This window comes from Peromyscus californicus, unplaced genomic scaffold (assembly GCF_007827085.1).
Source record: "Peromyscus californicus insignis strain IS unplaced genomic scaffold, ASM782708v3 Scaffold_7__1_contigs__length_154581171, whole genome shotgun sequence".
NCBI classification, from domain to species: Eukaryota; Metazoa; Chordata; class Mammalia; order Rodentia; family Cricetidae; genus Peromyscus; species Peromyscus californicus.
Genome location: NW_026294595.1, coordinates 6,663,534 through 6,678,588, shown reverse-complemented (window position 1 = coordinate 6,678,588; position 15,055 = coordinate 6,663,534). Strand labels below are relative to the sequence as shown.

The 15,055-nt window shown below is 55.2% G+C and overlaps 1 protein-coding gene across 1 annotated transcript; it reads left to right on the top strand.

Annotated features, from left to right (window-relative positions):
• The first annotated feature begins 4,269 nt into the window (after positions 1–4,269).
• Ak1 (adenylate kinase 1) lies at positions 4,270–13,099 on the top strand. Its single transcript, XM_052724187.1, has 7 exons — positions 4,270–4,384; positions 7,197–7,234; positions 8,546–8,581; positions 8,888–9,051; positions 9,867–9,983; positions 12,532–12,723; positions 12,869–13,099. Exons 2-7 carry the CDS (start codon positions 7,228–7,230, stop codon positions 12,935–12,937), a joined length of 585 nt encoding a protein of 194 aa, XP_052580147.1. The 5' UTR covers positions 4,270–4,384; positions 7,197–7,227; the 3' UTR covers positions 12,938–13,099.
• The last annotated feature ends 1,956 nt before the right edge of the window (positions 13,100–15,055 follow it).

Genomic DNA, 15,055 nt, shown 5'->3' with positions numbered 1-15,055 from the left:
GTGTTCTGTGTCGCGAGTCTGCATTTTTGCATGTGCCCTCCTCTCTCCCAGCTGGGAATATCCTAAGGACCGGCCTGTAGCCTTTGGGTTAGGAGCTTGCATGAAGTTGAAGCCTCAGAACAGCTGGAGAAGAAGGACTGTAGGGAGAGCAATGGTCTGGGACCGGAAGTCAGCACTGGGACCTGGGGCCTGAGGGCAGGAAAAAGGACCCTCCAGGTAGAGTGAGCTTGGCAGGTTGTAAACATGGCTGCCAGCCTCTTAGTGCGAGTGTTGTTTACTCCAGACGGGCAGGAGGTGAAGGGTCCCTGACTCCAGAGGAAATTACAGCCTGTTGGAGCAGATAAGATTCCCTTGGGAGCCAGGCCTGACAAAGGGTGACTGTGTGTGAGACAAGTACAGGGCTGCAGAGGGGCTGAGAAAGAACTGTCCTGGGCTCCGGGCCAGGCAAGGCGGTGGGCCGCCAGGGCGGGGAGGCAAGAGAGACACCTAGCATTTGTTCCTTGTCCCGTGTGGTCCATTAATCATCAGATGCCCGAAACCATATTAGGTGGCCTCCGTGAAACAGTGTCAGCCGGGACCTGTAACTCCAGCAACAGTAAAGAGTGTGGTAAGGCAGGAGTCAGGGCCAGATGGCCAGCAGCCAGGACTACCCACCCGACGGCGGCAAAGGCTTGGTGCTTGTCTGCCACCTTCAGTGGGGCAGCAGCAGGCCAGGCTAGGTGGCAGGGCCAGTAGCTAAGCAACCACTGTGATGCAGGCAGAGACAAGGGGACCAGAGAGGCAGAGACTTCTGACACTGTCATAATAGGGGTGTCTTGAGCCCTGTGGGCCTGAGACACAGCACACTCCAGCTCCATGTAAAGGCTTCTGCTGAAACGATCCTGTGAAGTGTGCCTGGGTAGAATTTCTCCCATAAAACTGGTGCCTCTGCTCTCCCACAGGTGGGTATGAAGAGAACATCAGATGCTGAATGTGGATCTGGTACTGGGAGGTCAGTTGAGCTGAGGGCTGGAGGTCGCAGGGCCCAGTCCCCCAGCCCCAGTTCTCACCTCAGGTGGAACCCATTGGAAACTTGCTGGTTTCTGAAGCCCACGTCCCCACAGCTCTGAAATCTTCCATGGATCCCCATTCACTCCCTGGCCGGGAGCAAACCTCCCTCATTTGGCGTTTGAGGTGTCCGCCTATGTCTATGTCTGCACTCTGGGGGGCGGGGTGGCCTGGGAAGCCATGCTGCCTGTCTCTCCCCTGCCAGAGGCCATAGCCTCCCTGCCTCGTGATTGCGGCTCACCTAAAGCATCTGCAGAGCCTTTCCCTTCTGTTCTCGGCTTCCTATCCAGATGTTTCCTGCGGATGTTGGTGGTTGTGCTCCGCCAGTCCACCTGGGGCGTGCCCACTCCCACCCCCTCTCAGTACTAACCCACACCGATCCAGCTGTGAGCCTCAGTATGGCTGGACCAGGGTCATCCACCCTCTCCCACTCTCACCCCTATGGGGTTTGTTTTCAAGCCCTGGAGTTCTTCCTGCAGTCAAAATATTTCATTTTATTTTTAATTATGTGTCTGTGTGTGGACATGTACATATTGAGTGCAGGTGGTCCAGGAAGCCAGAGTGACGAGCGGCAGCGAAAGGCTGTTGGGAGCCATGCACTTGAGTGATTGGAACTAAACCTGGGTCCCCTGGAACAGCCCCGGGCACTCTTAATTGCTGAGCCATCTCCCCAGCCCTCAAGATATGTTTTAGTATTTTCAACTGCTTTCACCTTTATTGTTTGGTTTAAGACAAGGTTTCTCTGTGTCGCCCTGGCTGTCCTGGAACTCGCTCTGTAGCCCAGGCTGGCCTCGAACTCACAGAGATCCACCTGCCTCTCCAGTGCTGGGATCGAAAGTGTGCACCACCACTGCCTGACATAGAATTTTCTAGGTATAAAATAACTTAACCTGGGGGCCAGAAAGATGGCTCAGTGGTTTTGAGTGCTTGTTGCTCTTCTAGAAGACCCAGGTTCAATTCCCAGCACCCGTATCAAGTGGCTACAACCACTTATAACTCTAGCTTCAGGGGATCTGGTGTCCTCCTCTGGCCTTTACAGGCACCTGCAAATGTGTGATATACACTCATACATACCCATAAAAATAAAATCCTAAAGCCAGCGTAGTGGCACATGCCTTTAACCCCAGCATTCAGGAGGGAGAGACAAGCCAATCTGAATTTGAGGTCAGCCTGGTCTACATAGTGAGTTCCAGGACAGGCAGGGATATATAGGCACACCTTGTCTCAGAAACAAACTAAAAACAAAAAACAAAAATAAAAGGAAAAAGCGGGCGTATGTAGGTATGAGGCTGCAGGAGAGATGGGTTGGTGGTTATGGGCACTTGTTCTTACCGAGGACCCAAGTTTGATTCCCAGAACCCACACTGTAGCTCACAGCTGGGGCCGGGGTACAGTAGGTCCTCTTGGAAGGGGACTGGGGTGTGAGTCCCAGCACCCACACGGCGCTTCGTAGCCATCTGTAATTCCAGTTTCAGAGGTTCCAGTTCCTCCTCCTGACCTCTGGGCACCAAGCTACATATATGTGTGCAGGCAAAGTGCTCACATATAAAATGAATCTAATTATACAAAAAAAGGTTTGTAATTAAAGCACAGAGCCAGAGAGATGACCCAGCTGGTAATGGTGTATGCTGCCGCCAAGCCTGAATTCAATCCCTGAAATTCACATGGTGAGAGGAGAGGACCGAATCGTGTAAGTTGTCCTCTGACCTCCACAAGTGTGCCTAGCACATGTGCGTCCACACGTTCATGTGGCCCCACATATACACTGAATGTAAGAGAAAAACAATTATAAAAAGGCTGTGGATATAGCCCAGTTGGGATAGAGCTTACTTCATATGCAGGGGCTCTGGCTCCATCCTTGGCACCACAGAAACTGGGCATGGCGGCTTTGTAATCCTGCCACCCAGGAGGCAGCAGAATCAGAAGAGCTATGTGAGATTAGGTTTCAAAGGAAAGGGGGGAGAGGGAGAGAGAGGAAAGGGGAGAGGAGGTGGGGGGGATGTATGGAGGAAAAATCTCCAATGAATGTTGTGCTTGCATGGATATCTGTGCACCATATGTGTGCTTGGTGCTGTGGGAAGTCAGAAGAGGGTGTCAGATCCCCTGGAAATGGAGTACAGTTGTGAGCCACCATGTGGGTGCTGGGAATTGAACTCAGGTCCTCTGGAAGAGCAGCCAGTGCTCTTAACCTCTGAGCCATCTCCCCAGCCCCCCACCTAAGTCTTTTAAGAGGGCCTTTCAGACCAGCACAGGACCTCTGGCTTACTGCATCTGCCCCCCAGCCTCCAACTGCAAAAGTTGCGTTGCTTGATGCCACAGGTGGCAGAGTTGGGGTTAGATCAGGCATCTTGGTACCCACGCTGCTGCTGTTGCTAAGGCAACGCCAAGCCTTCTATGGCTCCCTAGTATTTACAAGACAATTTCTGATTTCATCCCATCTTGCCATTTGGAGCCAGTGCCTGGTTTACCGGGCCAATGGTCAAATACATTAGTTCTGAACCTTGACGGTCCTGGGCTTTCTCTCAGATTTGCCCTGATGGGCTTTGAGTACCTATTACCCTATGCCAGTTGTCCTCAAGGGTGCTCCATAGGCACATGGCTTCCCAGCCCGGAGCCTCAGCTAGCCTCTGGGTACTGCTCTGTGCTTAGGGGTTCCCTGGGCACAGCTGAGGTCTGCTGCTGGCATGGTGCTCCACCCAGGTGCTCACAAAGGAGAGCTCTCGTGGTTTCCAACCCCTCGATCTGGATACACAGAGGTTTCTGAAAGTCCCTATCTCAAGTGTTCCAGCTTCATGGGGTCAGGGCTGGCTTCTCTACCTAACCACCAGATCTTTGGGACTTGGAGGAGCCCAAAGAGTCTTTTCCAACAAAGATGTCTCAGGGTAGGGGGTCTCTGGACTGTGGCCTTTGAACCCCCGAGGTCTATACCCTGGTTCCCCACCCCCTCCTTACTTCCCTGGTCCGGCCTCCTTACCACCAACACAGTGAGAGTTTACACACACAAATCATCTGTCCGAGCATCAGTTTCTCCAGGTGTAGACCCTTGTCCGTGGGGAGTCATGTGGACAGAGTGGGGGTGGCAGAACTGTGTGCAGGTTCAGTCCCTGGGGGTGCCTGTTGGGGACGCTCACTCTTCGCCAGGCTTCCCATCAGAGTCCCTGCTTCCTCCTCCCCCCTCCTCCTTCCCCCCTCTCCCTCCTCCCTTCTCTCTCCCTGCCATCTCGCCAGAGAGCTGGCTCCCGGCATGCCATGCGTGCGCGCACTGACAGCCTTTGCAGGCGGCTGAGAGGACGGACGGGCACGCACTGGCCCTAGTGCCCACCACACCCTCCCCCAGGTCAGTGTGGGACTGCTCCATTGTCCGCCTGTGTGGAAACCCGCGAAGGGGAATGGGGAGGCATCACCTATGTGTGTGGGTGTGCTCTGGTCAGGCTACCCTTGGGTTCTGTATGTCTTGTGTATTTGTTGTTTGTATCCATGGTTATGAACTGTGTATTTGCATGTGTGTTCTGTCAGCTCTGGGTGCATGTGCCTGTGGCTGTGTGTGTGTGTGTGTCTCCTCCCAGGCCCCTTTGTCCCAGGTTGGTGTTACTGGGGAATCAGGTCTGTGCCCTTGGCACATCCCTGAAGGGAAGGGGGACGGACAGTAGCCGATTTCCCTGCCCCAGAAGACCTGGGTAAGGGCAGCCTGTGTGCTCCAAGAGCTGTAATGTCACTTTGAGTGTTGGGAGGACCTGGGGCCTCTGGACGCTGGAGCCCTGCCAGGACCTCCTGCTGGATCAGGGGCTCTGAAGAAGGCGCCTGGGAGCCTGACTCACAACTCTGATCAGCTGCTTAGCCACGACACTTCAGCAGCGGGAAGACCGACCTGAGAGGGGACAGCGGCTGCCCAAGGTCATACAGCTGAGTGATGGAGCTGTGATTAGAGCCCTGATGGATTGCAGTCTGTGAGGCTTCTGTTAGCGTGCATCTCAGACAGCCAGGCCTTGAGATGGGAGATGCTTATCCCTTGGAGCCTCTGCCCCCTGAACCACCTGGAAGACCACTCAGTCATATTAGGAGTCGCTGGGGCCCTGGCCCAGGGAGCCTTATAAGGCCCGACTGCTTACTCTGTAACCTTAGTCTGTCTGGGACCCCTGGCTTCCTGGAAGCCTCCTCATGACCTAAGTTATTTTAGACCAAAGAAGTAGCAGGTGTCTGTGAGGCAGGGGGGCTTAGGTTACCAGGAGGGGGTGGGGTAGGTGGAGTGGAGTGACTTCCTAGGACATCCTGGTGGCTGTCCAGAGCCTGGGACACTCCTCCTCCCCTGGGCAGCTGCCGAGGGGCCAGGCAGCTGCGCGCCTCCTTCTGAACACTCGGCAGGCCTGGAGGCTGCAGCTCAGGCCGTGTATCCATGCAAAGTCGCTCAAGGTCCTTGTCTGGTTTGGGGCACCAGGCCTGAGCTTGACCCCAGCCAGAAGCTGGGGCTAGTCTGCCTTTCTCTCCAAGCCTATCCCCTCCCCAAGTGGCGGGCATGATGGAATGAGGGTCCTAGTCCAGGGCTCATCTCCTGCCAGGCCCAATCAGGGCCAGGAATAAGGCCCATGGTGCAAGAGAATAGTCTAGCACTTTATGCTGGGTGCCTTGCAACCAGAAGTTCGGAGAGAACACCTGTGGGATTGTTGCGGGGAGTCTAGGAAGGCATCCTGAAGGAGGCGAGGCTTGAGCTGAGGTCTCCAGTAGCATTGGAGAAAGACATCCCAAGAATTGGGTGTAGCGCTTCAAAGGCCTGTGGGCAGGTGGGTGGGTGAGTGGGGGCAACATTGCAGCAGATGAGAAGCAAGGGTCAGATTGCCTAGGCCCTGCCAGCGAGGTTGAGAGGTTCAAGTCTGGTTTAGGGAGCCAAGAGGACAATACATGGAAGGCTATGAGCAGAAGGGTCACATAATTGTTGCTTGCTAAGGAAATACATCTGTCCATTGCTTGGTGTGTGTGTGTGTGTGGGGGGGCTCCCGGGGGGAGGGCAGGCTATGGTCTAGGTTGGAGAAAGGCTGGAGAAAAGAATGTAGGGATAGCATGTGCAGGGCAGAGTTGGGATGGGTTGTGGGGAGCATGCATGCTGACGTAGGACTGACTATAGAGGTGGGAAGCGGGGGGGGGGGGGGGGGGGGGGCCTGAAGCCAGGGTGAGAGGAGAGAAGTGTGTACCAGGGCAGAAGGCTGACAAGAATGGTGTTGACAGTCTTGAGATGGTGGGACAGGTAGGGAGTGAGGAAATAGTTCTAAAGAGGCTGGAGAGTTTGGGAACTGTGGAGAAAGGATGGGTGAGCTGGGGACAGTGACGCAAGTCCTCCATGGGGTGAGTAGGAGGGCTTTGGGCGAGGTGGACTTGGCCCGCCTTCAGTTTAAAAACTGGAAAAGGGCTGGAGAGATGGCTCAGCAGCTAAGAGCACTTGCTGCTCTTCCAAAGGACCTGGGTTCTGTTTCTAACACCTACATGGTAGCTCGCAACCACCTGTAACTCTAGTTCCAAAGAATCCAGCACACCTTTGTGGCCTCTTCATGGACTGTGTGCACATGGTACACTTAGATACATGCAGGCAAACACTCATACACATGAAATTAAAAACAACAAAACAAACCACAAAGAGCCAGGTGTGATAAACATTCCTGCAGCTCCAGCGCCGGAGAGGCTGAGGCGAGAGGGTTGCTGTTAGTTTGATGCCAGCTACAGCGAATGACCCCTGTCTTGAACAGAACAAAACAAACTGTAAAGGGTTGTGCTCCAGGAGTGTCTCCGGGTCTTGTCCCCAGGCAAGAAAGCAGGACACCCCTGCCAGCATTCCCGTGCCCCGGGGAGCGTTGTCAAGGCACCTGGCCCATGTACTAGGGCCTCTTGGTAGACTCCATATTGCTGTTCATACCCCTCTGTGACCTCTACCCAGGGGCCTCCAACAGACCAAGGCGCACACACTCACTGGAGGGTGACAGGCAGTAAAAGCCAGCAGGAAGGTGACTTTTCCAAGGTCACTCTGCCTCCTGGACGTTCATCTCCCCTCTTGGCCTCTCGGTGCTTTGGAGATTGCGTGTTGGAACCTGGCACTTACCTGCCGCTCCTGTGGGTGGGGCTTAGTGGCAGGAGACTCCCTCACCCCTGCCTGTGTCTTACAGAGTGCGGATCTAGCTCCCAGACCTCAGCAGGATGGAAGGTATGAACTCCCCTCCTGGCTTCAGAATGCCTATGTATTAAGGGGTGGGCTCTCACAGGGATTGTCTAGAAGGGTTGGAGGAAGCCCCAGGGTTCCTCCTCTGGCCTGTCAAGATATTCCTGGCTTCTAAACCAAATATGCAAGGCCTCTCAGGCTTCTGGGGCCCCAGAGCTCACCTCTACTAGTATTTATAGCCAAGCCTGCCCTTTTTGGGGGAGGAGGATGCTAGGGATGGGGCTGTGCAGTGCATCCCAACGGTATCAGCTGCCAAGCTGGAGTGTGGGGGTGGGGCGGGCACATGTGGGACTCAGTGTCCCTGTCTCCTAGTGGGGTGGACCCTAAAGTCTTGAGTCTTCCTGGCTCCTGTGCTCTGGGATGTGGGCAGAGTGCCTGGAGTGGGTGGGCTCTGGCTTCTGGCAGCACCATTCCCTGGCACTGGGCCTCTGCCTGGGTGGTTCTAAAGCCGCTGGTCACCAGTCTGCCCCTTAGCTGCCTCTCTGAGCCTTAGCCACTTCCCCGACAGTTCCTCAAGCCTCTTGCCCCCAGCAGCCATCAATGCCACCTCCTCCTGGGCCAAGGACAGTGAAGCGGCTGCTTCTTGCTCAGGCCCCTGCCCAGCTCCATTTCCCTAAGGGGAGGAAACCCAGGAGAAAGACCCGGGTTCTAGTTTGGGTTCAGATGTCCCTTGGGTAAGCCCCTCCCTCTGTGGGCCTCAGTTTCCCTCTCCCCCTGGGTGGCGAAGTTCTTTTGCAAAGCATCAGGTATGGGACCCAGAGTGTCACTCCTGCTACTCTGCCGCCCAGCTGCACCCCAGGCCACCAGGGCTGTGGCTTCTACGGAGGCAGTCTGGGAATTCTGCTTACCTCCTTGTCTGAGTAAGAGTTCCATTTGCCCACAGGCCTCCTCCCTGGCAACCATCTCTATGGCAACATACGTTGTGGTTGTCAGCTCCACGTTAGTACTGCTGGGGCGGGCCAGCAACGGGAGGGCCGAGCCAGGGAGCCGAGGGAGGCGACAATATGAACAGGATCACAGGCTGCTGTTCGGCTGGTGAACCCCGAGAAGAAGACAGGAAGGCCAGAGGTGACCAACACCTGGGGTCCAGCCCCCCCAGGAGGTGCCACAGGGTTGCCATCCCAGTCTCTTAACCTCTTGAGTTCTTAGCTGAGTTTTTAGCCTTCAGGCTTTGTCTGGGTGGGTCCAGAACACCCTGTGCCCATCCCTGCTCACTCTGTGCAAGCCTGGGTTACAGAGGTGTCTGTGTGCTTGTCTAGCTAGTGACTGAGCCCTGCTTCCCTGTTCTCTCCACAGAGAAGCTGAAGAAAGCCAAGATCATCTTTGTAGTGGGTGAGTTGTAGGCAAGCACGTGGTGGGCAGGCAGGGAGGGTCTGAGCAGGCGCCTGGCCTGCAGGAGTCTGGGCCTGGGGCTCTTTTTTGGGGGAGACAGTCTTTCTACATAATCCTGGCTGTCCTGGAACTCACTCTGTAGACCAGGCTTCCCTCAAACTCAGATTTGCCTGCCTCTGCCCCTCAAGTGCTGGGATTAAAGGCCTGTGGGGCTCTTCTTTGAACTCTGATTTTCTCTCATTGAGGGACCCCTGTCCTTCCCGGGGCTTCATTTTCTGGGGTTTCTGAATGCATGGGTCCTTGCAGGCGGGCCTGGCTCAGGAAAGGGCACCCAGTGTGAGAAGATTGTGGAGAAATATGGCTTCACCCATCTCTCCACTGGGGACCTGCTGCGAGCAGAAGTCAGCTCGGGATCGGAGAGGGGCAAGATGCTGTCATCCATCATGGAGAAGGGGCAGCTGGTGCCACTGGTGAGGGGCTCTGGTGGGGACTGGGGTGGGGGATGGTGGAGGCTGAGCCTGAGGCCCTGGGGGTCAGCCAGCAAAGCCTGTGGTATACTGCCAAGGGTGACCCCCAGGGCCCTCTCGACCTCAGAAACCTGTTGTGGTTCCCCATGGCCCTCGGCCAAAAGTTGCTTCCAGAAATTCCTAAGACCCTGCCTCCCACTCTCCATCCCCTAGTGCCTTGGCTTTCTAGCTCAACCACACTCCTTTATGGCTGGAATGATCTTCCCTGTCAGCACTCAGGCCTCCCTGACTCCCCAGCCTTGAGCTCAGACCCCTTACTTTATACTGCAGTGGCCCCCTTCTCTTATTTTATTAGTTTATTGGGAGGAGTGTGCATGTTCCACAGCACCCGTATGGCAGTCAGAGGACAGCTCGAAGGAATCGGGTCTCTCCTTCCACCTTGTGGGTCCTGGGGATCAGACTCTGGCCATCAGGCTTGGTGGCAAATGTCCTTACCCACTGAGCCATCCTGCTGACCCACTGGTCCCCTTCTTTACCCCGCATGCTTTACCTCTCCATTCTATGTCATGCTTAGAATCATAAGCCAAATGTGTCCCCATCTGTCCCCTCCCGAAGACCCTGGGCTTGGTGAGGGTGGGAACAGGAAGACCTGCAGGAGCTGTATCCTCAGGCTCAGGACCTTTCCTGGCACCCTGGAGAGAGTGGCTTTCTGGGACTCACATGCTCCAGGAAAGAGGACAGCTTGGGTGGGCCCCGCCTAAGCCAAGGCCCCAGGGCGCGGGAGAGAAGGCTCAGGACCCCCCTGTGCTGTACAACAGGAGACGGTGCTGGACATGCTCAAGGATGCCATGATGGCCAAAGTGGATTCTTCCAAGGGCTTCTTGATTGACGGCTACCCCAGGGAAGTGAAGCAGGGGGAGGAGTTTGAACAGCGGGTAAGAGGCCCTTGATTGGTTGCTGCCCAGGGCCTGGGCTGCAGCTGAGAAGGAAGAAGGGATGGAGGCCGAGGCTACAGGGTGAGGGTGGGAAGGCATGAGGATTTGAGAGGCTTCGTCCTTGTGGGGCTTGCCATCCCATAAACGCACAGTCCAAGGGTCGGCCAGCAGCACTGGCCGTGTTGGAAAGGTAAAGCCGCTGTTGGGGGAACAGAAGACGGGGTCAGAGTGACCGGGCATGACATGGAAGAAGGGTGTTCGACACTGGCTGGAACCTTGCTGCCAGGGAGAGGGTCCATGTTCTTTTCCCAGCACAGAGAGCTGGGAAGTTCTGCTAGGGCGGGCCAGCAACGGGAGGGCCAAGCCGGGGAGCCGAGGGAGGCGACAATATGAACTGGATCACAGGCTGCTGTTCCTCTGGTGAACCCCCAGAAGAGGAGGACAGGAAGGCCAGAGGTGACCAACACCTGGGGTCCAGCCCCCCAGGAGGTGCCACAGGGTTGCCATCCCAGTCTCTTAACCTCCTGAGTTCTGTCTGGGGAGAGTTGGCATCAAGAATGACAGTCCTAAGTTTCCGAAAGCCTCTGTCCACCAGGAAAACAGATCTATAGAGTGACACCTCCCCAAACACACATGTGCACAGACAGACGTTTGTGCACGTGATCGACGTTTGTGCACGTGATCCACACCCACACACACAATAGGTAACGTAGGATGCATACACATGCATAAGGCTGGGTGCACTGCACACACATGCACATGTGTGCTCTGGATGTAGCACGCACTACAGGGGTACATGCATGTTAATTCACATGCTGACACATATTTGCATACATTTATACCATATAAAGCCACACAGGGGACTGTGGAGCTGTAGGTGCTGAGTGCCCGGGGGCGGGGTGACAAGGGTGCGGCGGAGAGACAACTGGGCATCCTGGTGGGCTGGGGAGAGAGCATCTCCAGCCTCACTCCTGCCCACCTCTGTGAGTCCCAGTCAGAGCAGGAGACTGTATGTCACAACCCCTAAGATTCTGAAAGACCTCAGGACGGTGCTTGCCTTGTCCTGAGCCTTAGCTTACCAATCTGTGAAATGGGAGTTGAGGCCACAGAGCCTGCAGCTACGCTGAAGCATGCTTTGTCTTTCCCCATTTCCCCAGCTGTGTGAGGTCACCTGCAACCCTCAGGGCCACCTCCAGCAAATGAAAGTGCCCGTCAGTCCTATCATAATAGCCCATCAGTGCTCTTTGGAGCTGCCAAGGCTTCACCCAGGGCTTGGTGGCGTCCTCTGGGCATCCAAGTAACCGAAGTTCTCAGATCTTGACACTAGGGGGTGCCAGAACTGTATTAAAGGAGGAGGGGTGGGCCTGAAGAGGCTGGTCTCGCGGGCTAAAATGCCCAGAGCTGCTTTGGGGTGGGCAGGGTCCAGGACCCACTCCTCAGCCTAGGTGCCCATTTCCAGACTGGGAAACTGAGGCTCCAGCCAGGGATGCACTGCCCAGAGATTTAGGTGTTACCATAGCCTCACTACCTCCTTCCAAAGTATGGATACAGTCTGCTGTGTTTGGTCCTGTGGACTCAGCAGATGTCGGCACCTGATGGCTGATGGTCGGGGGGTGGCAGCCTTGGTCTGACCTTTGCTATTCACAGTCTTCTGTAAGAGCAGAACCTGGTAAACTGTCCATGGTCAGCAGGTGGCATATCACTCCTACCTGAAGGTAGCTGATGCTTATCACCCTAAATCCTCAACTACCCAGGAGGCAGACACCAAACTCAGAGGGCCAGTAGCCGGCCCCAAGGTTACTTGGTTGGACGGAGGCAGGAGAGGAGCTGTGAGTGACAGTCTATGACAGCTGCTTGAGACCTCTGGGGGACTGACTCGGCTGGGCTCTGAAGGACAGAGCTCTGAGGCTGTGGAGAAGTCCCAACCCAGGCCAAGGCTATACGGAGAAGGGTGACTTTCCCTCCCTCTGTTCCAGGAAGACCCAGAGTCCTCCTTCCTGCACGAGCCCAGCCTAGCCTGTGCCAGGCTCCCCCCTCCGAGGAATGGTGTAGTCTAGAAAGGGAAGGGTAGCCATTGTCAGCTTGAGTGCAGGGCCCAGCCTGGGCAGGGGACACTGTGGAGAGGCACTGGTAGCTGAACTGAGGTCTGGGTCTGCCAGGCCTTATTCCTTACACCTCTCCAAGCCATCTTTGTGATGAGTGGCTTATACCAGTGACATCATTCAGATTTCCTTAACAGTCTCCACCCTGTTCCTCTCTGGTTCCTTTGTCAGTCAAGTCTTATCCAGGCCTCAGCTCCCATCTTGGCTGAGGGAAGGGGGCGGGGGCATGACACACAGTTGCTCTCAAGCTGGTAAGGATTTGGGGCTTTCTCTTGGAGGTTCTAGAAAGCTGTGGAAGAGGTTTGAACAGAGGAGTGACGGGGGTCACTGTTTTAGGAAGGCCCTCTGGCTGCCTTGGGGAAGGGCCTGACGTCCTGAATGGGTCTCGTGTAGGGCTGCAGAGGTGGAACCAGGAATGGTCCACTGACGCCATGTCCACCCTACAGATTGGACAGCCCACACTGCTGCTGTATGTGGATGCGGGCGCCGATACCATGACCCAACGACTCCTGAAGCGAGGGGAGACCAGTGGCCGTGTGGATGACAATGAGGAGACCATCAAGAAGAGGCTGGAGACCTATTACCAGGCCACAGAGCCTGTCATCTCCTTCTATGAGAAGCGCGGCATTGTGCGCAAGGTGGGGACCTTATGGTAGGACCTTAGGCCAGCCCTCTCCCTCTGCCTCAGTTTCTCCTTTTCCCCCTGTTCAGTGAGTAGCTATTGCAGTGGGGTTGTGAGGATTCGGCCATGGCATCCTGCTCTCATCGTCCATATCCCCACAGGTCAATGCCGAAGGTGAGGTGGACTCTGTCTTCTCCCAGGTCTGCACCTACCTGGACTCCCTGAAGTAACTGGAGCCCTTGGCCAGCTCCCAGCTTGCCCCACCCTTGCCCCCTGACCCCAGGCAGCCTGGCTCAAGCCCAGCGCCTCCACCCTGCCGGGCTGTGCACAGACACAGGAAGCCACTTTATCCTGTTCCATGGACATGCGAGCACTAAAGGAATTGCCAAGGACGTTTGGGCTCACTCCCTCTTCTTTGCTTCCTATTGAGGTGATTCATGCCACCACAGCTGAGGCTCCAGCACTGCCTGCCCGTCCTTGCCTGTGCCTCAGCCCAGCTGTCTGCTGGGATCCTAGGCCTTTCCTGAGCCAAGCTGTGTCAGGCCTAGGGGCCCCTGGGTTGACAGACAGACGGCTCCTGGGCTCTGAAACTCGGCCCCTTCCTCATAGCCTTGCTGAATGGCTTTGCCTCTAAACCTCCATCTCTCTGGAGTGAGTTTTATATTTTCTTGATTTTTTTTTTCTTTTTTTCTTTTTTTTTTTTTTTTAAAGATTTATTTATTTATTATGTATACAGTGTAATGTCTGCATGTATCCCTGCAGGCCAGAAGAGGGCCCCAGATCTATTACAGATGGCTGTGAGCCACCATGTGGTTGCTGGGAATTGAACTCAGGACCTCTGGAAGAACAGCCAGTGCTCTTAACTGCTGAGCCATCTCTCCAGCCCCCGATTTTTTTTTTTTTTTTTTTTTCTTTAGACAGCATCTCGTGCGTCTCAAGCTGGCCTCACACTGCTATGTAACTGAGGGCAACCTTGATCCTCCTGCCTCCACTTGTCCCGCCGGAGTGCTGAGATTTCAGCTGTGTTCTGCTACCACTCCTGGGTTATGGGGTGCCGGGGATCAGTCTCATGGACTTGTGTACACCATGCCAGCACTACAGATGGAGCTACGTCCCCAGTTGAGCAGGTTTTCTGTGCCTGACTGGGGCCTCGGCTGCAGTGGGCAAAGGGCATGGGCACACCAGCTGGGGCCGTGTGGCTGCCAGGTGGCAGCTGTGTGGCGGCCATACAGCTAGGTGGGAAGTTGAGATGCACAGGGGTGGCCTTCCTGGGGAGGAGACTCAGAGCCCCCCCTGGTATGGCCCTGCCAGGTCTCACCACCCTTTGAGCTGTTTCCATTTCTAAAACTGGTTCTGTTATGTGTCCCAACCCTTAGCCTCAGTGTTAGGACAAGAACATACTGATCGAGGAGTGTGAGCTGTCATAGACATGGATGTGAGCTTGAGCGCCAGACCTGGAACCTGGAGAGGACACCCAGGGATCCCCAGAACAGCTGGCACCTCTTCTCACATAGGAAGGCTCTGTTGGTGCTCACTTGTCCTTGACCCCTGACCCCATCACTAGTGACTTCCCCTCTAGGCCCAGATAGCCTGTAGCCAGCTGCCACAAGTGCCCCAGGGACACCTGCCCCTGGGGGTGACGGTGCTGGGTCCCTCTGTTTCCTGCCAGTGGGGCCACCTTTCCTTTTGCATCGTCTATTTAAAATAAAGGTATTTCAGTTATAAAAGTGAGTGGATTGAAGAACTTCAAACAGATGAACGTTAGGAGGAAGAGGGCAGCCATCACCAGGCACAGGCTTCTGTCAGGCCAGGGTTTGGGGGTGAGGTCTCTACACCTGCTCCTCTGTCCTCCATGTTGACTTTAGGAAAGTGGAAGGGTCACATCACTCTGTAACAACTCACCCCAATGCCATGCGCGCGCGCGCGCGCACACACACACACACACACACACACACACACACGCTATGCCATACATATAATTGTGCAGACACTCTTACAGGGACTCCCACTCACATCCCTGCTGAATGAACATGGTTGTCTTAAGGTCAGCATAGGAGTGAACAGAAAATGCATGGGAGAGGAGAAAGTTGGAGGAAAAGGTCTGAAAACCCCCCACTGTCTTTATGTGTTAATTATAGCTCAATTAATTCATATGGGTCCCAGTTTATGAAAACCTGGCTGATCAAACCAGAAAGCTCTACACCACAATGGTCACTTTGTCCATTAGAACCTGAGGGGACCTAGTTCCAGGACCCTTGAACATTCCCAGAACTCAGCATACCTAAGTCCCTCATGTAAAATGCCGCAGGAGCTAGACATGAGGCACCGGCCTGTGCTCCTACATGGTG